A 27,401-nucleotide genomic window follows, 5' to 3' on the forward strand; every position below is an offset into this window, starting at 1 on the left:
TCCTTACAGATGACACTGTTAAAGTGTGATGTGTGATCTGTTTGCACTGTTTCCATTTTATTATCCTGTGTAATTAAAAATGTTTGTAGACTGCAATATAAATGTCAATTTGTTTTTAAGACTCTTTTAAGACGCGTTAATGTTCGGACAATTCAGATAAACGATGGTATTTTAAGGACCCGCAGTCACCCTGACCTACTGTACTGAATGAATCACTTAGAACAATTGACTAATTCATTCTTGCAGACACATTAATGGAGTTTTTTTTCGATGCGTGTTTTGGAAGTTCTTGACAAACCCCCATGCACATGCCCTTGTGTATTTGGGTGTGTGTGTATGTATGTATGTGTCATTGCACGAGTTGCCAGTCCGGTGATTGGGGTGGGTGTGTGGGGCGGGTGGTGACACGCACAGATGGCCTTATTCGCAAACAAACACAGGAAGTTTATTAAGGGCTGTGTGGATGTGGAACGTTTTACATGACGTCTAATGAACATGCTCATCAGCACACTGCAGTCTGCTCCTGCACTTCAAGACACTCTGTGACACTGTGACATCTCTGCTTATATTATGCATGATCCACTTTCCTGTGCAGGGCCATCAACTCGGTATGGGAGGCTTACTGTCGAAAGTGTACTGAAACTAGACAGAAGCGTTTACACTGTCATACTGTATAGTATCAGTGTTAACTCTTTAAATCATTTTAAATCTTTTAAACTACTTTAGATGAATTTCTTACAATTAAAGTAGATAACAAAAAAAAAAAGGTGTTTGGTGTTGAATATTTCATAGCATTTTTGTAGCTGTATATGTATAGTCTTCATATATATTGTATATTATATTGTACATTATATATTATACAGTTAGTAAGATTTTAGTACACTAAATTTCTACTTATCTGACAAGAGGTTAGTATTTAGTATTCAACTGGAATTCAGTATAAATAAATTTATTATATATTGTATGCTTTAACAGATTTATATTTTTTTTAAGTTTCGTGAACGCCCAGTTGTCCGAGATGGCCGCATCATCAGAGGGAACCCGCAGCACCCTGATGATGTCACGAGGAGGCCTGAGGTCTTGTGATGTGTTTAAAATGTGGCGCACTTATCCACCCTAAACATGGCTGCCACAGCTGGGCTTGGCATTTCATCAAACCCAGTAAACACACACACACACACACACACGCAACCAATACTAAATTTGCCCAGGAGTGAACAGAGGATAAAAATAGAGGCACTGAATGTAGGATGTATATTAGATAGATTGTACACACACACACGTCGTCTCAGCAGGGAGGCACTCATGACATGAAAGGCTTCATAATCAAAACCCTGCTGAGGGTGGAGCCATGCCAAAACATGCAGATGAGCATGCAAATGAGAGTCGAGCCAGCTGGGACCGTGCGATTGGTGACTGAGGAGCCATGCATTTATAATAAGAATGTAGCATGCGTGTGTGAGTGTGTCTGGTGGAAAGGCTGAATCTCTGAGGAGGGTTACTGGGTTCAGAGGGGAGTGAGCAGAAGTGAGAATGCAATGCTCTCTCGAAGGAGAAGTAACCATGCCACTCATTTTAAATACAGAACATCCAAACATAAGAGTTTCGAATACATAATCCTCTTTAGCACATGAGAGCTCATCTATAATGCAGCAGCAGCCCGCACATCCTCCGGTTAAAAAAGAAAAACTGCATACTCTTGCACAAATCTTTCAGTACAAGGAATAAACACTTCTCCTCAAACATGCCAAAAATGTACAAGAAATGTAAACAGTGTGGATGAGAGATTTATAGACTTTTAGAGGAGCATATGCACCAAGCATGGCTTCTGTCTTGTAACGCTAATCCGATTTAAATCACTATGTATAAACAATATGTTTGACAAATCTCAGCCGCTTTAACTAAAGGAAAATCGATAGGGTTTCACTGTTGAACAACCCTGAAACCCACCTGAGATCTTACACCCGTACACTTCAAAGCGCAGAGCAATGCCCGTCTCCCACGTGTAGGGTCGGATCCGGATGAAGCGTGTCAGCGTGGGTTTGGGCAGCAAGGTCTTCACGACATCTGTGGGGTTGGTGTTGCCCAGGAAAACCTGCCAGAGAAGCAACAAATCCCACATTAATTATTAACACGCTTTCTGGAGAGGCTTCATCACGGACAGTCCCCAGAAGCCTGGAGCTGCTGTAGCTGTCTATCCTATAATCATAGCAGCTGGACTGGATTATATTCAGAATGTTATACTTGAAGATGATGCAGTAAATATGATAATATCTGCAATAAATATTTGCAAAATACCTCAGTCTCAGTGGGCTAATTATATAACACAAAACAAAGGAAAAGAAAATACAAATTTTTTTTGCTTTTTCCAACCTAGTTAACAAAAAGTATGCTGAAAGAACATTTTAGTTCCAAGAATGTTCAGTATTTGGTTATGTGACTTCTTTTTTTATTATTATTAGACTTTTTATGCTTTTACATTAAGAGGGTTTTTTTGTTTAATTTTTGCAAGATAGATAGCATGTACAGAAATGTTCCAAGAAAAAAAAAAGTACCATTTCTGGAAGAAAAACAATTTTTTTTCTTCAACATTTTCATTACACTAAAGCTTCCATTATTCTATTTTTTTTGGTGTTGATTCATTTTATATTAATAACAGCAGCTATATCAATAGATCCAGCTGTGAGGCAAATATAGTTTATATTAGGGTTCTATGTTATCATTACATTCTGTCATAACAACATGTATGACTTTTTCTATAACAATCAAACATAAAAGTTTAACAATTAAAATGTAAGGAAACATTTATTTTAAAATTTGTTTGTGTTGTTTTGCAGATATTTCACAATTTTAACTGTAAATAGATAAAAATATAAAGTGTCATTTATTAAATCATCACTGCTGTATTGCTGGTGTATAAGCTTTAAGGTCTAAAAGATTTTCCTTTGTTTCAGAGAAATAATAAACGTTGCACTGGGTTGTGAATTATTTTCCTATATAGACACACCCGTAATTTATTCCTCAACTAATCGGGAGTCTTAGGGAGTTTGAGCAAACCATTTCCTAAATCACTTCAGCAACAGTATTTCTTGATCTCTGATGTCTAACAATATCAGAAATTGCTGAATACATCATATAACCTTCGATACTAGTAGTGAAGGGTGTTTATGCTTTTGTCCAAGTGAGCACTTAAAATTAAACTAAACACATTAAATACAGATATACTGACGCCTTACACAGGAACAAGAGGTTCAGTTAGCATTAAAGCTAACCACTATCAGTGATCTAAATGATGCATTCTCTGTTTTTACAGGTTTTTCAAGCTAACGAATTACATTCATTTCTACCCCCAGTCTTGTTCTGACTGACGAAGAAAGAAACAGAGAGGCTGTTTGAACAAAAAATAAATAAATAAAAGTACCAACGGTATTGAAATTTACACAGCTTCATAATTTAGTGCTGGTTATGAATTCAGACTCCAACATCACTGGCAGTAAAGAGATACACAGGGAGGCTTTGTTTTACCCGTCAGTGGTTCAAACGCCACACTGGAAGTTCAAACCCTGTCCAATTATGGTTCTGTCCATGTGGTCACTGTGCTAAGTACAGCTCATTTAGTGGCTTTGTCAGATATCGTTACATCTCCCAGATCTAGTTTGAACTGACAGTTAAAGTGTGTTCACCAGGGGAGGGAAATCCTACATGCCAAAGGAAAGGGTTTGGAAGGAAAATCTCGCATTTTTTTTCTGAAAACATTACACGATACTCAATCTACATGGTGCTGAATATACTCAAAAGCACAGAAATGTGCCTTAATCTAACTCTTTTTTATACCAGAGGCTGACTGTTCTGTTGTGTCCATGTTCAGCACTGAATTTCTTTGTCACGTCACACTCCACAGTGGTGCTTAATGGCTCATATAAAAGTAGGCACTCAGGGCTTTAAGAATTTGTAGTGTTTTTATTTTGATCTAGCCTACTATAGGTAATATTTCCAAAAAAAGGTTAATTTTTTCCACACAATAAACGGTGATAAACCCATTTCCGCTCTCTGAGTTGTCCAAATTTGAAGGTGTTATCTTCAATCACTTAAGTTCTTATCACTACAGAGGTAAAAACATCTCACACTGAAAGCCAACAGTGTCTTGGCTCATTTTATATCAGGTTTGTGGCAATTAAATAATTCATTTGTTTATACTGATTGAAAATATCTGATAAGTTGATTCTATTTCATTGGCAGAATGAAACACCAGTGAACTGGTAAAAAGGGGTTAAAGCCCTGACCTTGTCATAGAGACTTGAATATTTCTGACCATTCAGCATGTTGTTATTTGGTTGAGATATGATACGAGATAAGAGAAAATCTGGCTGCATGATCCACATTCCTATGCACACAGAGCTGTTTAATCTGTCCACTTATATGCTAATGTGCTTAGATGTATTTAAAGATGTCTGAAGCACTGAGACCGTAGTACCTGTAGTCTATTCTATGCCACTATTCTCTATTCTTGCTGTTATCTCAAGTCTCTGGGGGCAGCTTGTCAAATGTGTGTGTGTGTGTGTGTGTGTGTGTATGTGGGGCGTAGAACAACACAAGGGTTTCTCTTTAAATGTCATGCCGAAGCTCCATCCGACTGCACTAACTATTAAAAGCCTTTTTTGGAGAGCGAGCGGCAACCACAGGGGCAAACTGCAACCTCAGCGGTCTGTAAATGGGCCTCTTTCTCACTAAAGCACTTTAGAGTATCCAGAGAAAGAGAGAGAGAGAGAGAGAGAGAGAGAGAGAGAGAGAATGGTTATAACTAGAGTGAAGGCTTTATAAAAAGGGAACTGTGATTTTAATGGGAGTCAGGAAAAAAATTGGGCCTTAGGGATTACACACCACACAACAATACACACACACACACACACACACACACACACTAGCAACCCTCTTAAGTATATTTAAACATTTCTAACTTAATGAAAGACAAAGGAAGAATGAAAAAAATCCACACCATCACCTGATATCTGTTTGACCAGAGAGTCCTAATACAGAGGACCAGCTGCTCAAACACGCAACTCTTTCCCTCATTCTTCCGTGCATAAGCCTGTGTTTATTAATTCCTTTGTTGTTTTGGTTTCATTCTTAAGTGATGAAATCCACACCACAAATCTTGACATCATTCAACACTCACCAAAACTCTAAATAAAAAAGAAAACCCTCAGTCTGTCTGGCTACTGTGGTTGTTTTGGAGTTGTTTTTCATGTTTTTTTTTTTTTTACTGCTCTTGTAAATTCATTCAGTCTCAGAAAGCGTTAACATTCCAGGCTGAGGGAATAACGGAGTCTGAGAGACGCGAGTGAGCAGGGTGGTCTTTATGGAGACGGATACGTCATGGATACTTCAGCAGACGAGTCCTCTGTTGGCACTGACACTTACACATAGGCATAAAATGATACACTGAAGTCTGCTCTGAATTAATATCTATACCAGGCTGCGGAGGAGATGTGCAAAAATCATCAGCGTGATTTAGAGTTATAGTTTCGGATGCACGTTTTATATAGCGATTGCTTTCTGCAGCGTTAAAAGCTTGAAATCTGAACTCTCTCTGTTTAAAATGTGAAAAAGTAATCTAAAAGCATTCTTTATCTGTAGAGTGACACATTTCTGAGCTTTGCTAAATAGCAGCATTGAATTGGGTGAAACTGACAAAAATTCCCTACTACACATGCTGCATGATGATGCGGTCGAGTAAATAGTGACTTAAAGCTAACAAAATTCATTGCATTTTGACAGACTAAGGATTTATTATTATTATTTTTTTAAAGTTATTCTCATAAATCATGTGTAATATGACCGGGAATAGTGATAGTGAACTATAAAAAGGTTATTAGATCTTAAACCAAGATGCCTGTCTGGATAATATCTTCACATATCTAATTTTTTGATAAAGTAAATATGTAGGGAATGAAAGCAGATGAAGAGTGCTGTTATTGGAAAATAATCAAGTCCAGTATGGAGCACACTGCTCCCATCCTAAAGTTCTAACAACACCATGTTTATAACCGCAAGTGTTTTATTCCTCTTATACCACAGCAACATGCCAATAATGACATTTTTTTACTCTTTAAAGAACAATTCACTATATCTTTTATCTGTTTATAGATATGTTTAATGCTGTGGTTTGCTTCTGTTTTCTGTTATAGCAGTTATAAGCAACTTCACCAGGCTGTCTTTTTCTCTTTTGAAGTTAATATGGGAAAAAACACAGCTTGTCATGTTACAGCAAATTACCTCTGACTGTGGCAAGACCAGAAATAGTGTAGTAAAAAGTGAGCATTAATATAAACTTTGTTGGCAGTGAAGTCACAGCTGCTGTTATTTCAAAATAAATCCTGACCAATCAGAATCAAGAATTCAAAAGCATTGTGGTATAACATAACATAACATAACATAACATAACATAACATAACATAACAACATAACATAACATAACATAACATAACATAACATAACATAACATAACATAACATAACATAACATAACATAACATAACATAGTTTAAGGCTGATTGTCAGTGTGAATAAAGTTTTAATACCTTTTGCTTGGAGCCTTCCTTCAGTGTGATCCAGTCTTCCCCGTTGGAGCTCACGTCCACCTTGTACGACTTCACATAGTACTTTTTATTGGTTTCTTGAGAGATGGCGCCCTGAGTCCCGATGGCTGAGACGAAGCGCAGGAAACCCAGATCAACCTGAGTAAAGAAGGAGCGAGCCATACAGTTAACATCATGATAATATAGAAGAAGACTGCTGTAAGACATATCTACCGTGTGACGCTTTCATAACTACATAAGGGACCTAGAAGGTATGATTGATTTAATGAAACTGAGTTTATTAAAGAGCGGCGGTGGTGACGATTTAATTTCCTGTGATAAGACACAGGAGCTTATTGGATAACTGGGAGATATGGTACTTGTCTGCCTAAGTGACTAAAGCAGTAAAAATGCATAAAAGAGGAGAGATTTTCAGATGTGTGCTGTATGAAAAGATGAACGCTTCATAAATGAATCATGAGCTCTATTATCATTATGGAGAGAGAGAGAGAGAGAGAGAGACTATGGGTTACTGGCAGAGACTGAAAATACTGGAAGAGTTTAAGTGTGTGTTTGTGTGTGTGTGTGTGTGTTGTTAGCCAGTGTCTAGTTTTGCAGACTTTGCACTTCTTCAGATTTAAGACAGACCAAGCAGGAGTCCGTCTGGTAAACTAGTGACACAGACAGACTCTTGCTGTGTACATGCCTTACGATATTACCATGTATACCATATATATCCGTGAAAAACACATCCCATCTTCCCTGTCCTGTCTCGCTCCCTGATGGCACAGATGGGCTACACTGTACATGACTGTCTTACCCAGTGCTTATAAAAAGGGATTGATTTTGCAGTTCATGTTCTTGGCCCTGTCTGATCACTGGGATTAAACTTTCTTCTTTTACCTCCACCCCAATTACATTTCCGATATACATGTACATGGACAAAATGGGGGCAAAAACAGCAATAATACTGTGAGAAGGAGCTTTATTAAACGAATGGGAAAATTATACAACCAGATTAGAAACTGAAGTTTAACTGCTGCCTTGTCTTAAACGAAGATAATCGCAACTTGATAATGGGCTTCATTTCAACTCACAAGCTATTACAGGTATATTAAGATTAATAAATAAGATTTTCATTAATAATACTAGCAAGCTTAGCTTGTACAGCACAGCATAAAGCACAGCATAAAGTAATATGAATGTGTGAAAACCACCATCCAAGAGACGTTTACCATTAAAATAATCACATTTTAGATTTCAGAATTATCACCAAAAGCTTCCAGTGTTTTTTAAAAACCTGTTTCAAACATCAGCCTGATGGAAGTGCTGTAGTTTCCACACAGCAGCCATGGTAACTGCACATTAAAATCCTGGCTTGGTTTAAGCAGAACATTGCTGGCTGTTTTTCTTGACATGGCTTTCATTTCATATTAAACACTCATTCTACTGTAACTTCCAAGACATCCAGCCTAAGAACAAAAACAGATGAAAATGTGCGCAGACCGTCTAGTTCGTTTTTTTTATGCCTCATTTCAGCGGGTATAATGTAAATTTAAAGAAATCGAACCGGATCCGCTTTTGCTGCTGTCTCTGAGCACAGCCAGCTTCCAATAAAATCTCAGATTCCTTTTGTTGCAAATATAATCCTCTGGTTTTAGAGCATTTATTTTTAAATAGGACTAGAGACAAACAACATGGTTTGTGAGTTGTTTATTGGAGAAGATGTGTGCCTGGAGGAAGTCTGTGTGGCCTTGAGATTCCAGTCAGGACACAACTTTAGCCTCATTTTCCTTTGAGAAATAATTCAATCTAGCCATGCCTATTTGGCTAGGAAGGGGTATTCAAGTACAGTTTGTGAAGGTCCAACTAAATAAAATTTGCTTACAAAGGGCCGAATAAGCAACTAACCTAACCATTGTTAATTGTGACTAGTGCCAAGGACTCTGAACAGATGCAAAATCTGCAACAGATTTCCCAACGTCACATTGTGTTCCATGGCTATACAGACAGCAGCATTAGCACAGCTGAAAAGCCCTAATTAACTAACACACTACCTCCCAGATGTTGACATGAATGCACAGGAAGCTTTCCAAAAGACTACCAGAGTACCTTAAAAGGAAAGGGGCAAGTATTGCGCATTTCCCTGACCCTGACTTTTTCACAGAGAATACCATGACCAAACTAGTATGCCTCCATATCTGGACTGCGCTCTCAGTCTACAGCCTGGGAAACGTCAGGTCAAACAATTCAGACTGCCTGGGAGTAAAAGCATCAATCATCTGTGAAAGTGTGTTTTGTAAAACAGAAAGGATTTATGGACAGGACTCTGAATTGCTTGCGGCTATAACCGTTGTGTGCGAGTTGGACCCTTGAAGTCCACTGAGAATAGTGCAGTTTCAACTGTCAACTTGCACCTATTTTCTACTTTCATCATTCTCTTATTTTCTTTCTTCAGATATGAGGCACTTAAGTAAGACTGAAAACTGGTGCAATGCCAATCAACAGTCAGGCAAGCTAACACAATCTAGGGTTTGAGTGTAATGTTATATCACACACCCTTTAATTAAACCCAGAATACAAGTTAAAAAACAAACAAACAAGTAAGCATGCCACGCCTCCTCGAAAAGTGAAGCCCCAAATGCAAAACCTTGCGTATGATTTATAGTGTTTCCATGACTGTTCTGTGGGAAACGATCCTGTTTTTTTGCTTGTTAATTATCTAATAAGAGGGCATGCATGACCACAGGCAACTTCCCATAATCAAATAGACTGGAAATGTCATTTTGTCACATCTTGTCATCTTCTCAATACAAAAATGTCTGATCCTGGATCAGTTTATGTTTTCATATCCAAATAAAAAAAATTAGACAGATGGAAAAGCTATCTGAGGTCAGCATTCATACTCTTAAACAAAAAAAAAAAGACATTGGAGAATTCCCTGTGAACGTGTAATCTATGTCAAGGCTAACTCAGGATTAATTTGTGTCTAGAAAGCTAGCCTTATATGGCTTATACAGTACCTGCTATGATCTTGAAACAGAAGTTCATTTTCCAATCCTGAGTGCTTTATCTAAGATGTAAGGATGCAATCTGGCACAGGGCGAGTGCTTAAAAGCTACATCTGCTTCCAAAAAGCAGAATAACAGAGACTGCAGTCATTATACTGCTAAATAAAAGCCAAAAAGTGGGAACAGAATTAGCCTGGGTTTTGCTTTGTAGGCTGCCAGTTAAGCCTAGTGTGCAATTAGATTAACAAGGAGAGTGTGTTTTCACCACATTGGGGGTGTGTGAGGAGCAGGGGGGTTGTGTCCGCGTTTGATGAGACTACTCTCTTGGTGGTGGATAAGACGAACATGTTGTAATCCTGCCTTAACCCTGTCTTGCACTTATTAAACTTTCGTCATGACCCCACCACACACTTATTACTCCTTCTCCACGGAGAGTGTGTGGCATTAGGCAGTCTTTCTGGTTTTGCAGGTCACGTCTGCCTTGGTGGCTTAATCTGGGGAATTTAAAAAGCCATGGTGCTTCAAAAGTTGATTCCAACTGGTATTTCTCTGCTAATAAGGCCTGTGGTAGGGACTTCCATTCACTAGGAAGCTTTTATGAAAATGATGAAGCAGCTTGTATCTGAATATATAATTACGTTGTGAATTATATTGTGATTTTCTGTTATTTGCCTTGTTCGAATTATTATCCACCAACAAAACCCCAGCAGTATAATAGCTGATCAGTATAATCACAGATTATCCTATGTGTCACCGATACAAATACCGTCTGGCAGAGGTCAGACAAGAGTGGAGAAGAATTGAAGGGCAGGGCAATAAAATGCTTCAGCAAAGCAAACACAAACCTGGACTGGCAGCTACCATGGGGCAGAGATCAGTTCATTCATCAAGGCATGCTTCTCCTTCTCTCGCTTCACCCGTTACCACCTGGCTGTCATGACAGACTTCTCTAAAATTCCATTAACTACAGGTATAATTAATTCGCATTTTCATGAAAATTGTATTAGTGCACACTGCAAGACCAATAGGCAATTCCATTCATCACTGAATCTACCTGCCGGAATTAGCCTGTGTTATTTTTAGCACCCTCGTGCCTCTTTTTAATGGTGTTGAATTATACATATTTTCCTGTGAGATGATCATCTATTTCTGACACAATGAAGAACGATAATAGGCTAGATGTTATGCACACTTGTGGCATGAGAATGAAAAAAGAATACTAATAAAAATGATCTTCACTTCCCAGAGAAGCGTGTTTCAACGGGTCGTATCCACAGTGGGAGGTCTGCCGATTTGTTATTCCTGGTGATTAGCTGAAATATGAACCCATCCGTTCTTATTTGTAATGTTTAGGCAACATCTTTTCTGAGTAACATCTTTTGGCTCACTGAACACTATTACAGGGTTAGTGCTCAGATCTTGCTTGCTTCAGTACCCAAGCACAATTGATGAATAACTGAGAAGTCTGGCAGCTCTTGGTTTGAGCAGTGTGATACTTCTTGTATTATTGATATCATTGGTATTATCTACAGACATCTGCTTCCATCTGGGTCATAAACCTGTCATCTTGATTCCTGAAAGCTCCTGCAACGTATAATTTGATTTAATGACTCTAACCAAATTGTTTACTTTGGGTATAGTGCAATGATAACAGTATACAATGATAACTTATATATTAGCATCCTAACTGCTGGCCATTAACTTCCATAAAAGAGAATTTTCTTTTATGAAAACATTTTCAGCACTGCCTTTGGTATACACTGATGTCTTTAAGTCTGCTGCCTTTATAAATACATCACTCTACTGATTTATTATTAGAGGTTTACCTCATTTATTGCTGCTTTTAATGAAAAAAATATTTCCCTATACTATAGCTTTTTGTCTATAGCTTACAAACCATACATGACCTACTGACAAACCAGACATTCACTACTAAAACCTTAGTATGTGTGCAAAATTGTTAATGCTAACCCTTCACTACTAGTTGATAGTATTTGCAAGCCTACGTCCAAGTGGTAAATACTTCATTATTCATTTCAAATAGTTACTATATTTCTCCATGATTTGTTCTTGATTTGTTACTGGGTTATTATGGAACCTTATTGTAAATGTTATTTCTATTCATTTGTTTCCAGTGTGATAAGTCATCACAACAACACCACATTCGCTACCTCTGTATGAGTAACAGAATGAGACTAGCACAGGTGTGGTGCTAGCAGGGTGACTCACTCTGACACCGGCACCACAGGCATCATCATCAGAGATTCTTATGTTAATTACAAGCACATTGTGTAATTACTCATGAGCTGGCATAAGGACAGCTTCTGGCTCAAAATAGAGGCAGCTTTAATTGATGAGTGAAAACGCTAAGCAAAACAATGGAGAATGGACATAGCAGCACTCGGCTGACTGCGGCTAACTCGAAGCACATTTGGACAGAAAGAAAGAAAAACAGGATACGGTCGACTGGGACTGTTACAACGGCTCTCACTCTGCGCCCTCCCTTTCTCTCTCGAGCCGTTTCGAGATAAACGAGTGCTCAACGGCCTGTACGAAATGTTTTCTTCGAGGGAAGTCTGTAATTAGTGCCTGTTTCAGTAGCCTTTTCTGGAAATTGGTCCTTTTTTTTTTAAGCAAAATAAGTCCAGGACTCAGGAATGATGGCATAATGGCTGGGTAGAAGGGTCACTCAGTCATCGTTTCCATCTCTGGACCTGGCACTTTCTCTGCTCAGTTCCATCAATCAAGCAGTGCTGGCTTCCTGCTGATAACTGTGCCCCGGTTAGCAATCTACTCCAGGAGAATATGAGAAGCCTATGTCAAAACAGGGGTCTTGATTCTTTTCCATGCATTACCCTCTTTCTGATTTGTTTCTGATAACCAAACATTCTCCAGTACAGCTTTGAAAAGACTCTTTAGCATTACTCAGGGTTGAAAAATGATGACTACTTATAAATATATACATACATTTATTTTCCTTTAGTTAGACAGTAGTTACAATAACACTAAACTGTTTGTATGTTATAACAAAATAACAAAATGTTTGCATCACACATGGTTTTATATGTGATGTTATATACATGGATTAGCGCTTACTTTGGTAACATCTAATAGATGATTAAAGAACAGACAGTAATACAACTACTCATTTGTTTCTACCAGTAGCTGTACCCTTTAATCAGTCTGCGGAGTTGAGCTCCTCACATTTTGCGACAAATATGCCTTCTGACATCTCCTCTGATCAAATCACCCTTGACAACAGATGGGGATCATGTACGTAAATGATCTGCTATGTATTCAAAAGGCTAGCTTATATATGGAGATATGGACATGGATTGTTAAAAGGTTTTGATTAATGGAACAAAACAAGCTATTCACTCCGTGAAACCTCCGTCCTACCATTAGGAGCTAGGCACTGGAGAAGCTTTCAAGTATTGACAGTTGACTTTTTCCCAGATAAAATGCATTATTCATGCTTCCTCTTTGATCAATGGAGACTGTCAGATTGAACTAGTCGGACTTAAGATCTTAGACTGCTTTTGCACCGGCACTCAGGTCTGTGCTCCAGCAGGGATATTTGCTGCTTGACAAAACCAATTTCTCATTACTCTGCATTCTCAAGGGACGGGAAATTGTCTTTCCCGGAGCTTTGTAAAACGGTTCTCTGGTTTTTGGGATGTAGTGTGTCAGAGACTCTCAAAAAGACAAACTTTCCCTTTGGAGAATCTTGATGTGCTATACAGATGCAGGTGGCTCCTTGGCCTCTGTCACGCTTTTGCAAAAACTTCCTATTAAAATCAGAAACATAGCCCCTTCGGTAAAGAAGTCAGTGTTTTGGGTGTGCAGCATGAAGAAACCTGTGATATGTACTGGATGGGGGCTTTCAAAAAAAAGAGAAGAAGCTTAAAACATGCACATAGTGAAAGAAACATGGATGCAAGAATCCATATTTGATTTTCATGAATAAAAATGTAATATGCTGCAAATAGCCCTGGTGAGAATTAATGAAATAAACAATGAACTGCTGATATAAGTGAGGAGATGTGAAGCAGGGAGGAGTGGGTGATTTGTGCATACCGAGTGGATTGTACCATTAGAGGGCGAGAGACTGTTGTTGTGGCTCACCAGCAAGCTTAATGAAGGCGTAATGAAGAATTCGTCTCCCTTAATAAGGCTTATAATTAAACCACTTCATGAGTGCAGGTTGAAAAGAGACAGAAAGAGGGGGGGGGATTTCTTTAAATTATAAATCACTCACTCATTCTCAGCAGTCCTCCTGCTTTGTTCCCTTGGAAACAGATGCACGGGGCTAAACTTTGACATCTGATTGGCCAAGAGGGAGTAGCATGGGAATATCAGATCAGGGCTTGAAACAGAATACGTTTGATTTGCCTGAAATTTTCCTGCCAAAACGTACCCCTTCTAATCAATACTCTTCAGAGGATTTGAAGCGGCTGCTGGATTTTGCCTCTCGTGCTCGGCGGGAGACAGTCCATTTAGAATTTCATTAAAATCTGAAATGACTAAACAAGTTCCAGTAAGTAGAGAGGGCTGCTTAATTACACTAGATAAAATATGAAATGGCAAGTGTGAAACGGTGTGGAACCGAGACGCTGATTGAAGAAGGCAACCATTTTTTCGCCTCTATTTTTCTCTCACAGCTATGCTTTAATGGAACCCATTTACAGGCAATGTACAGAATAAATTGTTTGACATTTCGGATCTCTTCTGCGGTTAGATATATTCCATATCTTGGTGGCCATAGATTTGAAAGTCTACTTTTTAGCATAATACTGCAAACCAGCTGCTGTTATCGAACCGATATTTAGACTCTTTAGTTGTGGTCTTTAAAACAAGCAGAGTCAATTATCGATTGTCTTTCAGGCAACATCTTAGTAGAACAGTAGTCTAAAGTGTAGTCCATTTTGTAAGACTGAAGACCCAATCAATGCCATATTGAAAGGATCCAATAAACCACAAGGCTGAAGAGTCTTTTAAGGCAGACATTTTTAATAGCGGGAGAAACTGGAAGATGGATAGCTAGTGATAGGAAAGAGAGAAGAGATGGAAACAGAAGGACTACAGGCTGTCCTCTTCTTGTCTGTTCTTCACATTATACCCTAGAGGCTCTTTCTCTCTTTTCCTCTCTCTCCTATGAAGGAATTTCCCTTCTTAACATGGTGGCCTCAGGACAAAACTCATCGGAAGCAGTCCAGGGCCTCTTCCTGAATCAAAAGCAGTCTGAAACACCATGCTCCTTCAATTGATTCAATTAGTCTGCAGGTTAGAACACAGGGCCTCCTGGATAATATTTTGATAGCAATAAGGAAAAGCCTTTTATGGACTGTTTGTGGACCTCCCCCAGCAAATATTTGACTGAGGGCCGACTTGGATATTATCCCCCTGAGAAATGAGACCTAAAACTTTCCAGAGAAGTGAAGACTGTAAAATAAATAAGTTAGGTTTTGATGATGCCTCCAGGCCATGAGTTACAGCAAAACTGAAAAAAAGTATATACCCCGATATCTCACAAAGATCCATTCCCGAAACATTTTCATCAAAAAATGTACTGTGAAGAGAAGAGAAGATCGTCCTGTTCTAGATCGAATCTATACTGAATTTAGACCAAAGCAGATGTTGTGTGTCATGTACACACTGTTGTGATTAGAGAAATGTAGAGCCTGGGGTTCATCATGTAGCCTTCAAGGATTCAGTGGTTTGAAGAGTTTGCAGTCAACAAAAGGCTATTCTAACAAAAGAATGGTCTTGAAACCTGGTGTAGGCTTTGCACAGAAATACCTCAAACACTAAAAACATGAAGATTTGAAACTCTACAATTTACCTGACATTGTATAACACAAAAGGCATTTAAAAGTCATGAAAGCATTCAAAGACACTTTCCTTAAGGGGAAATACTTTCAATTTGATTTAATCAAAGCTGGAATGTTACCTGGATCCATTCTTTGTTGGAGTCTTCCAGTGGTGTCCAGCCATTTTCAAAGTTATTGAGTCTGGAACGCTGTGCAGACCAGTTGGGATTATACTCTGACGAGGCCTCAATCTGCTCTGAGGGAATCTCACCGGACTCTACACCCAATGGCTCCATGCAGTCAAAATCTGAAAGTGACAGAGACAGAGAAAGAAAAGTTTTGAGATGAGTTCCTAATAAAGCATAAACCCAGTGTGACCTCGAAGCACAGCCGTCCTCTCGGGACCGAGCCACTCACTCATGCAGCACTTTCCATCTCTGGTGACCAAAATAACACACAAGTGCTCTCTCCTTCACTATACAGAAAAAATCGTTTTAGTGGATGCACTCTAGGAGGGTACTACATTAACACATAAAATGTTGTTCATAAAACATTCAAGTTTAAGCTTGAAGGAAGAAGAGGAGTTATGGAGAACATGAAGAACGACTGCACCTGGTCTGAAAAGTTTCCCTCTTGGCACGTTATGTATCTGGCAAACATTAAACCTGTTTGTTTAGGCTTGTGCTCCTGGAATGAGGAGACAGGGAAAGGACCATATATCACTCTGATTGCCCTGCCACCCAGATTGTGGGCATCACATTCTGTTTGTGTTGTTGTGGGGCAATCGACCAGAGGCATGCCGGCTTGGTGGCTAGGGACAAAAAGGTCAGTCAGAGTTCAACCCCTGACCCTGGAGGGTCACTAGCCAGACGCCCAGAGACTGAAGAAAGGGGGGAGAAAAATATGAGCTGAGAGATGAGGCAAATTTACTAGTCTGCATACATATGCACAATGATGCACTTATTATCGCTAATTAACACTACAGTCAATTGCCCAGACCAAACGCCCAGACCCACACACACACACACACACACATACATTAATGCAGTGTGGGTACATTTCGCATTGCCTAACTATACAGCTAAACCAGCATTCACAATCCGTGCACACCCACACAGACACACACACATGCCATAGCGCAGAGACGCTGGTCTGGGTACTTGTAACAGATGGACAGAGCATCTGTGTTATCTGATAGACAGCAGTTTGAGCTGCGCACACTGACTGTTCACACACTGCATCTCCGTATTCTCATCTCTCTCTCTCTCTCTCTCTCACACACACACACAGACATAGAACTCCCCTCTATAATCTCTCTTTCTTTCTCTTAAAAAATCATCCCTGTCATAAAGCCAGGATTGCACTGGGCTGGTTGCTATAATCTTTACTCTGCACTGGTCTGCTATTTATGGGGCAGCTGGAATCTATGCTTGGTATAGAGCAATACAAAAAAGCATGCAGGATTTGCACATGCTTATTTCTTGCCTCCTGATTGAAGGTAGATAAAAAAGTAAATACAATAAGCAGATCAATTTAAATATTAACCAGAACTATCCACAGTGGAGCTCCTAAGCTGAGATGGATGACGTAAACTTGAAGAATAAAAAGCAAAAAAGGACGAAAAATCAGAATAAGTTGAGCATAGTCGCTGATTTTTCATGATAAAAAAATCTACAAAAATGTGTAATTATAAACTATTCACAATTTTTAGGAAAGGTGATGATAATTAAGGTTGCACTGGGTTTGAGTAATGTTAATGTTTGCCCTAGTCTACACACATTCATACATACATACATACATTCTCTATCTTAGATTTACACTTTTACACTATCACATTTTTATATAAAATATTTATTATTTAGCCTCCCTCATGGAAAAAAGCACATATGCATGTAAATTATTACAAAATAAATCCCCCATTGAGCATATAAACCTGTTACATTTCTCTGTCTCTCACATATGAACATTTAACCCACAGCCTTTTTCCTACACTACGTGAGCGCGTCCTCCGCAGCTCCCTGCTCAGGCACCGAGGCGAGGAGGAGGCCCGTGGAATGCAAATTTATGGAGGTGATAAATAATTGATAGCTTGTGTCTGTGTCTCACAGCTCCAGTTCGGCAGACACAGAAATAGTTCCCCAGCAAGGGCTGAAAACAAGCAGTGAAGACAAAGCTGCTGCTTCAATCGCAATATTCAGAAATCTCAATTAATCTATGCACATCAAATTCTATTCATAATAATGTATATTGATTCAGCTATAGCAGCTTATTTACTTAAGAGGGATTTATTAAAGCTCAAGAAATCATTACTGGGAATATATAAGATGTAATGATGGCCATACATGATGATTGGTGGAAACAGAGAACATGTTGGTGGTATGTCAGGAAATTACAATAAATTATTTAGTCAGAACATCTCTTCAAATGGTGTAAGGAGGTGAATTCTCTGGGTGAGAGAATAAAAATAGTGGCAGGGAGCTGTGTGGTAATATGCAGGCATGTGTGTGTGAGTGTGTATATGTGTGTGTGTGTGGTAGACAGGCTTCATAAAACAGGGGAGATGGGCCATGACTTCTTACACATTCACTTAATGAAAGAGTGCTGCAGCTGAGCATTTAATAACTTCCTCTGAAGCTTCATCGTTATCTGTAAGCGCGCATGTGTGTGTGTGTGTGTAAAGCACACACTAATTCCTCATATATATTGCCTGTACATCACTGCTGTGTGCTACGAGTGCACAGCACGTTATAGATGATATATTTTTAGGATGCAAATAGCAATGCTGACATTTTGTGTGTTTTTGTGAATTGAACTGTGAAACCCAGTGCCTTATTTAACTCTTTTTATTTTGTTTTATGATTAGATGTATAAATAAAACAACAATAATGATGAGAAAGTTCTAGTCTGAGTTGTGGTTACTTACCCTCGGGTACAGTCCTCTCCATTACAGTGAAGTTAGCGGAGAATCCCTCCTTTGCGATAGCACTGTCCGTGTTGATTGTCAATGCCAATATTCCAGTGTAGGAGATAATTCGGCCTGGAGTGTTCTGCCCACAATACCGGCCGATGTACGGGCCAACTGCACAGAGAAAATGAATAAGAGTGGGTGGTTTAGCTGAGTTCTAACCTTTTATAAAGGTTCATCTAGCTAGAAGCACACTTTAGTCAAATAAATAAAGAAATAGTGAAACATTTATTGTTCAAGGCTGAAGATCCATGTAAATAACAGTGTCAGATAATTCAGTCAGGGATTTGTATTGCTAAGGCCACTCTAAATCAGCTGAAGGACACTCTAATACTTAAGGCACTTCCTGCTCAGATGTAGGAAATTGACTGCAAACTTCCCGCACCCCGTTGTCACCGTAATATAAAGGCTAAAACAGAAAAGTGCTGGTGCAAATACGTCTTCACCGTCATAAATTCCTGGGCTCTTTGTTAAAACCGAGTCTGATTTGGTCCTGGGGCAATGCTGGTCACAGCCCAGTGACTTCCCAAACCTCTCTCCGAAAGAAAAGAGAGGCATAAGATAAACAAACCGGCATGAAAGGACAGCTGTAAACGGAGGTCCAGGAGGTTAGACTGAGCAGAGCCGATGTGTGAATATTTGAGGGGGTTGGGGAAAAAAGTAGTTAAAAGAGATTTAAGTGGAGGACAGAGATGGAGAGACTGATAAAAAAGAACAGTATAATTAGAAAAAGAGGGTTAGCTAGGTAGCCAGGTTGTCTGTCCCCATTAAATCTCTCTTTCTTGTTTTTTTCTTTATTCTCTCTCCCTCTCTGACTCTTATCTCTGATTAGCAGCTCTGTGATCTGAGGGGAGTGACAGACTCTTGCATCGTTGAGCACATGCTACACACACACTTCCAGAGATGAAAGAAAAAGCTGTCAGTGTGTGTGTGTGTGTGTGTGTTTTCTTATGAGGACCAGAGAGATTAATCTTACCTTGACTTCATAGAAAGTACAACAATACACCCCAGGTGCAAGTGTGTGTGTGTGTGTGCATTATCAACATATATAAGTCGATTATTTTCAGGTTAAAATTTGAATATCACACTGAATTTCTGCACTGTGTTATGCTTTACAGTTGAGAATCATTCTCTCTGTCAGGCACATGCTGCTTTAAGAGTAACCGTGGAATCCGGGATGGCTTTCTCCCTCCGGAGCTCCATCTCGTGCTTTCCACCCTAATGCACTATCGATCGATGCGGCTCCACAGGTAATGCAGCGGCCGTCTGAGTTCGGGAGACAAGTAGCAGCCAAAGGCTAGAGTGTTCAGCTTTGCCTATAAACCCGTGCTTTCCACTTCACTCATCCCTTTGTTCTATCCAGCAGAACACACTCGGGACACTGGCATGACCTCCTAGTGTCATTTTTCTAGGGTTTGTTTTTGACTCTTTTGTTTGTCCTGAAACTCAATTTCTTCCAAACTTCTAAACAAACTGTACAGATTATCATTTTTCATGTTGTACCCTGCTACATACTATTCTTTCACAATTCATAAAATGTATAGATCGATACTTCTATTTGGATATTTGGAAGGTGTAAAAACACTGAAATGTCAATAATGTCAATAAGAGGTACTTCTGGATATAATATGAAAATTTGGTCCTTTTGACTTTCGAAAGGACCAAACACACAGTATTTAGGTGCTTACAGAGAACTGTTGCTAGGCAACTGGCAAGTATGGTCACCAAGCATAAACTAGCTTATGACTGAGATTAATGATTAAGCTACGATGTATTTGCTGAGCCTTCATATGAATATGTAAAACCAACGGAAATTACACAAAACTGTCAGAAATATCAAAATTTTCCCAGATGTTTTTGGTAAATTGGGAAGAATATTCTCTTGCTTGCTATAATTTCTGCAATTATATTTAGCATTAATGGCTAATTGAACCTCTGTAGCAGTGGTACTTAAATCTTTTTGTAGCCAGCCATCCATTTAACTGTAAAATTAATCAGCAAGAATCCCTCAGTACAGATTTAATTATCGATTGTTGTCAATATCTGTCAAATAGATCGATCTGTATCTATTTTGGCTTGGTGTCTGTAAGCTCTATCTGTAATACTGTATTAGCAAACAAACAAAGCATAGTTTATTCCATTAGACTCAATAACACTGTAATGTATAATGCTGAAAAATGAAGTGAAGATCCATGATGACATGCCTGATTGTTCTAGTTAAAGAGCTCACTCTTTTTCTAATCGCATGTGCCACCTTTCCATCAGCTTCTGCACCTCTAAAAATAAAAAAGTGATAATAAAGTGAAATCTGGAACAAGCCTACAGGTATTTGCAGTTTTCACTCCTGATTTGGATGCCAGTTTGCTCGTTCTACCTAGCGGGAGTTTTCACAGATCAGAGGCACCAGACACTGAACACAGCCCCCAGACCTGTGAATGTGATTTTTTTGTTATGAGCAAAGTATTAGGAGCCAACCTTTTCATGAAATCTTTCATGGAATAAAAGAATGGAGGCTCTGTGAAAGCACACACACAAACACAGATCATTACGTGAAGCCTTGCTTATGTGCACTCAAGCAGCCTAGCAGCCACTCTACTGACTCCATTACAGCTGAAGAAAATGGCCTATATTCATCAAGTGTCTTAGATGCAGGATACATGACAAGGATCATGCATTTGTTCTCAAAATAAATCTATCCACAGGGGGAAAATAATCCTAGGATGTCTGAAAAGTTAAATATGGACTATATATGTGTGGAAGTTGTGTTTGTGTGTGTGTGGGACATGGTCTGGAGCCCGGCTTAGAGGGCCTTTGCTTTGCGTCATTAGCTTGAGGCCAGAGTTTCCTTCCATTCTCCCTAGAGATCAATCACAGTGCATTGTTTAGGAGCGATAGGATCTAGCCAGGCTGATAAAATGTGCATATTTGCAAGGACAAGCTCTCCCTGCTGACCTCTAGCCCAATGCTGGAGACAGAGACTACAATATCTCTGTTGTGTTTGTCAGATCCAGCCCAAAAAACATTAAATAACAGAGGACAGAGAGGCTGTGTTATGGGCAGAGGCAATAACTAGGGCAAAGAGTTACTCAAATTAAGGCAAAGGGTGTGTGTATCTCTAGATTGTAACATTATTTGATCATCACAGATATGATGTTATTTGAACATTTCTGCTTCAGCTCAGTCAAGCTGCTTGAACCAAACCCAGAAACAACAGATCATTGAGTTTCCTACCTCCAGGGACACCGTCCCAGATCTCCACACGGTCATAACGGCAGAAGACCCCGGCGGTTGGCTGGGTGTCAGGTTCCAGCTCAAAGCTCTCAAACTCCAGGATGATTTCAGACATTTTTGGGGCGAAGATCATAAAGGTGCAGTCCAGGTTATTGGGATACTTCTCTGGAAAACCAGGTGACTTGATGATTCCACTTTTAGAGGTGAAGTTTCTTGAGCATTCTGGACCTGAAAGGGGGATGATTGCGGGGTCGGGGAGGGAAGGGAGGTGAAAGAAGAAAGAGAAAAGATTCATTTTAGTGATGTTTTGTTCACACAAAACACAAAGAACCCAGGGGTGGGTAAATAGCGGCGCAAATACGTGGTGGTCCATAATGTTTAGTTCAATGACCACACTGTTTATGGTGTATGGATGAGGGGCCACCATGTATGTCCGGGCCTTGGGGTGAAATGGGCATGGAGCATAATGATTTATGTTTTCATAAGAGATTGAATTTCTAAATCCAAAGAAAAAACAATTAAAGCCAAACAGATTTTTATGAGAAGGGAAACGATTATAGCTCATTATAGACTTGTGCTTTCTAGCGTATTATCTGGGGGCAGACTGTGTGTAAGTGTATATATGTGTGTGCATGCACCGAGCGATTAGTGAAAGGCTTCAATCAGCAACATGGGACTCTGGGAGCTGTAAAGTAAACAAGGCAGTTAGATTGCGTTCCAAAGCAGTGCCCCCAAACACCCCCCCACCCCACATCATTACAAGCCTGTCTAACATATGAGAGAAGAAAATTAAAGCCTTCTACATACACACTTACACACTTTTTTATATCGGCAAGTCATAACATTTACTCAAACACCTCTGGAGGCCCGGTTTTCCACCAGTGTGGGTTGTCACTGAAGTTCACACGTACCTCACATCATCGCGTTAGGTTTGCATCACAGACGCCAGATTAACGCAGTATATTTTAACAAAGCACACGACTGGTGACACGAGTACAGAAATATAGACTCAGTGTACGGTAATGTAGAGCTGACAGCATCACTACTTACACCATATTACTGCCACTCCTAATAGCACAGCAGCTCTGTGGTTCTTCTCAAGGTGGAGGAGATCCAGCAGTGCAAAGCACTTTGGAAAATGGAAATAAAAATTCTGACCAGACTGTCTAGACAGAGCGAAAAGCAGAATATACAGTAAACCGACACACGCTCTAATATCAGACATACACTGTATAATTTGAGGCTGTTTTCTTAAATGCTATTGATTTTTAAAGCGCATTTAAAACAAATTGCATTGACGAGAGTGATGGATATCATATAAAATGGTACAGGAAACAGCTTAAGAAGTATGCAAATAAAACATTAAATTAAACCATTAAAATTGAGTGCGATTTCATCTGCAACAGTGACTGATACTTGCCTCTATGATATTTCTTTAATACCACAACCTTTACTTTAATAACCAGAGCTAAGTGTAAGAATAATAAGTAATAAGTGAGAGGTGGTGTGTGGCAAATATACCACAGTTGACACAGAAAATTCTTGACCACCATGGCCTTCATGTGAACTCAGTTTGGTGAATAGTCTCAAATTGATACTGTAGCTTGATACCTAAAAACTGCTTATATATTCATAAAGATTTTCCTGTACAAACTTTACATTTCTGGCATTTGGCAGACACCTTTATCCAGAGTGACTTACATTTTATCTCATTTTATACAACTGAGGGTTAGGGGCCTTGCTCAAGGAGCCAGCAATAGCAACTTGGTGGACCTGGGATTCAAACTTTCCAATCAGCAGATCAACACCTTAACCACTAAGCTACCACATCCCCACTTTACTGCTTAAAGTCATAAAGCAAAATAGTCTACAGCAAAACAACTAAAATAAAATTCCACTTCAAGCTAACATCAGAGAAATATCAAAGTAAAAGTCAATCTCAGGCTGCGTAAGTGGATGTGGAAGAGTGGCTCCTCTGTGTGTTATTGTGTGTCTATGGGCCTTTTTACTCTTACAGTCGCACCTCGGCATCAGCTCACTGCCCTACTTTTAGCTGTGTTTTTCCCTCCTCTGAAAACAAATGGCTGGTGCCAGAGCTTGAGTCTAAAGTGAGTTGACATTTAGTGCCCTGCTGAAAGTTGAGCTTGAAACAGCAGGACATTACAGTTATGGTCTTAACCCCTGTGGCCTGCAGTGTGACAATGTTTCCACTCCTTACTTTTGCTTCCAAAGTCATTTTCAGTAAAACATTTTAAAACACAAAGCTTCATAAGGAGCTTTGGTATTGTGGTCTCCTTTTACCTCTATTCACGCCACATTAACTGCTTAGAAAGGAGGAAACCGTGACAGCCGAGTGCTAGACTTGGTGGTATGCTAGGGTTGAATTGTTTCATGTCAAGGTTTTTAGTGTCTCTTTCAGACAGCGTAATATACCTCAACACAAATGGAGTGGATTTACATTAATGTCCAAGGTATACAGCTAGAAATCCCCAATGACCTCTCTATGGTGACTGCTGGCAATCAAAAAGAAAAGGGCAACTGCTTGCCGTGTCAAAGGGAAAGCTGTTAAGATAAGAGCACTTCTCTAATACGTCTTCCCTCTGCACCAGATCAATCTCTGCTTTTGCTCCCCCCCTCTCTCTCTCTCGCTCTCTCTCTCTCTCTCTCTCTGCAGATTTGCCTCATTTTTCTCTCTCTGGGCAGTAATTGCATGTTATCACCCCATTCCTTTTTCTCCACTTCCATTTTGTTCAGGCACTGAACACTAGGGGACACACTGGGGTCACAGCTGGAGATACTACAAGCCTTTATGTTTGTGCGCTGAAAAGATCGCTTATAAGAGATTAAGATAGCAAATCTGAGAATTCAGCCTATATCTGTGAAAAGATCAAGTGTGACTGAACTTCACAAGTCAGTGCTTAAACTCAGAGACACATCGGGTTTTATAAAGTTCCGCTGTTTTTAGGAATACAGAGACAAGGACATGTAATTGTTAAATACTAATATTTCTAAAAATGTATTTAACTATAAGTCTGTTCTTATAGCTCGGTTTTCTGTTGCAGTTGTTTGCCAACAGTCGGGACAAACTTTACAAGACAGTAGAGGTGACTGTTGGAGGAGTAAAATGACAAAAAAAAGGAGAAACTCAGCTTGTAAACCCGAGCGAAACAAATAAAGCTTTGTGAGACCTGCCCAGACATGCATGTCTCATCTTCTTCCTTTCGCTCTTTCTTTCTCACACAGCCAGTCTTTTTTTCTCTTCCCACCTTTTAAAAGTACACAGAAAAACAACCGCGGCCAGGATTTACGCAAACACTTGAATTTATGGGAGGATGTAAAAAGTGAAGCGAGTCGCCTGTGAAATAAGAAACCTTAAGTGGATTCACGGCAGCTAAGTGCTAATTCCAACGTTAACGGCTAACACTTGTAAGGATTATTTTACTGCTCTGTCCTCACAGGATCATATGTACTTGGTGGCGTGATGGCTACAGGCTTCTATCTCTGAGGAATTTGCTTAGTTAATTTTACAAACCACAAGTAGGGCTTGTTAAAAAATAGATTGTTTGCAGGACAAAGTTAGTGAGAAGGTCCTACACCCTGAATATACAATTCTTCATGTTTTCTCTAAGCAGAGCATTTGGGTCTGAAACTTGTTTCTTGTACAGTGCAAAATGTAATATTTAATGGTTAGACTGTAAAGAAAATCAACAAAACAGTAGTTGAAGTCTTACTTATTTCTTAGCCAGGGGTTTTCTAAATATCATTAAATTGCACTAAAAAGTCATTTCACAAAAAAAATAAACATCTTAACAGAAAAACATTTCACTCCACTATTGGTAACTAGCTAGTTAGCTGGCTAACAATCCGATCCAGGAACCAAATGAGCGACAGCCCACACTCGCATACCAGAGAGATCACAAGCACTAGGAAACTACTGTGTTATGCGTTGCGCCACTTTTGATGCTCCAGTCATCTGGCTAGTAAGCTGCTCAGCTCACTTCCTGTTTCATGTAAACTGTCTTTGCAGTCGGGTTTATGTAGGAATGACAAGGGCAGAGAGTTTGCATGATAAATTGGTTTTAGTTTAGTCTAAAATTTTCTCTCCAGCATGTAAACTAACTCTAATGGGTTCATTGCTGGGACTGTTGCTGAGTTTATGCTGTCTTCTTCGGCTTTGTCTTTCTACAATACTCAAACCATTGGCATTAGTGATACTTACGCACTTAATCTCAGTTTTATTAAGCCCTCTGTGAACAAAATAGCTTAGTACTGCATTAGAAAAGGGATGGTGTATTACTAAATTTCCTTCTAGAATCAAGAAAATCCTTTGGGTTCAATAAACCTTATATTATCTCATACTACAAAGTTTGCTTTGTTGTCTGAAGGTTAATGATAAACAGACATCTTAAGTGCTATCGTATAACAACAAGAAAACCATAAGGCATGTCATTTTTTTTACCATGGGAATGGCATCCCCTTTAAATTGCACTCTGGAGGTATGAGAGCGAAAGGTGTAGCCTGTGTATTAACGAGCGATACAAAAGTACAAAGTGCTATGGAAAGCTGCATTAGCATAACAGTGATGCAGCGATAAAATGGCGCAAATGCTTTCTGAGGTCAGTGAAGTAATCACCAATGTTTATGTTCCATATGTCTGTGAGGTGGATAATTAACTACAGACACAAACACACACACACACGCACACACACTCCTTTACTTTATCCCCTGTGGCCAAACAGTCCAAGGTTAATGGGCATAAGTGAATTAGCAAGATAGAACTTATACAATCTCCAGCAAACATTAACACAGAATCGCACACTGCGACACACACCTAACACAATGCTCACACAGATTAAGTTGCTGACACAACATTTAGGCAGTCTTGCTGACGGCGCCCCTTGAGAATAAAGAGCGACTAGGAACACATAGAGTGTTTGCTTTTAGGGTTCTGGTATGTGTGTGTGAGGTTTGGAAGACGATAACGGTGGCATGGGGGTGTTGAGGAATGGCAGAGCCGCCCTGCCAGATGTGACCTATACCACTGGCCCTTGAAGCATGTAAAAACTGAACAGACTGGGTATGATGAGTAAACTACCTTCCACACACACACACACACACACACACACATACACACACAGCATAGTCACTCAGTGGTGTTGACACAGGTGCCATCGTAAAACCACTGAGATAGCACAAGAATGATAAACAGCTAAATCAAATCCGAGGTTGGATCAAGCTGCGTTTCAGAATTGCATAGTGAAGGCATCCATACTTCATTCTTTCAACCAATCCATTCATCCATCCATCCATCCATTCATTCAAGGACGACTAGTATAAATGGAGTTGCAGTGTTGAACCCGCCCTACATGGTCTTTCATAAAAAGGAATTGAGGTAAAGGACAGAAGATACACAGAGCTGTATGAAGAAGCAAGGCTTGGGCTGATTTCTTTCTAGCCCATACTGGTATGTTGACTGTGTTTGGTTTGGGTGGACTGTTTATAACTTTACTTTTATTGTTGAATCATTGTGAGAACTGTTCCATCCTTATGGTTTGACTGTTTATTCATAGATATCAAAAGCTCTCCCACATACTATCACGCACTCCATCCATCCATCCATCCATCCATCCATCCATCCATCCATTCATCCTCATACCCCTCCCTGCCAGCCACCAGCACATTGACAGTCAAGTGGCGCTGGCCTCTTTGCTGGCTTTGCCAGGCTTGATGTGGTTCTGAAAATTGCAGAGCTGTCAATTGCAAGCGTATGTTTCTTTTCTACTCCCGGGTACTTTTAGGAGATGCTC

General features: G+C 39.6%; 1 protein-coding gene across 3 annotated transcripts in view; it reads right to left on the reverse strand.

Annotated features, from left to right (window-relative positions):
• Nucleotides 1-27,401, reverse strand: part of nrp1a (neuropilin 1a) — a 64,533-nt gene that overhangs the window by 12,802 nt on the left and 24,330 nt on the right. For all 3 annotated transcript variants that reach the window (XM_058388161.1, XM_058388170.1, XM_058388178.1), the window contains 5 exons: nt 21,595-21,822; nt 18,322-18,477; nt 15,539-15,705; nt 6,581-6,736; nt 1,951-2,095 (listed from right to left, as the gene is read on the reverse strand). In XM_058388161.1, the coding sequence (XP_058244144.1) occupies nt 1,951-2,095; nt 6,581-6,736; nt 15,539-15,705; nt 18,322-18,477; nt 21,595-21,822 (852 nt within the window). The remainder of the gene's footprint in view (nt 1-1,950; nt 2,096-6,580; nt 6,737-15,538; nt 15,706-18,321; nt 18,478-21,594; nt 21,823-27,401) is intronic.

This window comes from Hemibagrus wyckioides, linkage group LG01 (assembly GCF_019097595.1).
Source record: "Hemibagrus wyckioides isolate EC202008001 linkage group LG01, SWU_Hwy_1.0, whole genome shotgun sequence".
In the NCBI taxonomy this organism is placed as follows: Eukaryota; Metazoa; Chordata; class Actinopteri; order Siluriformes; family Bagridae; genus Hemibagrus; species Hemibagrus wyckioides.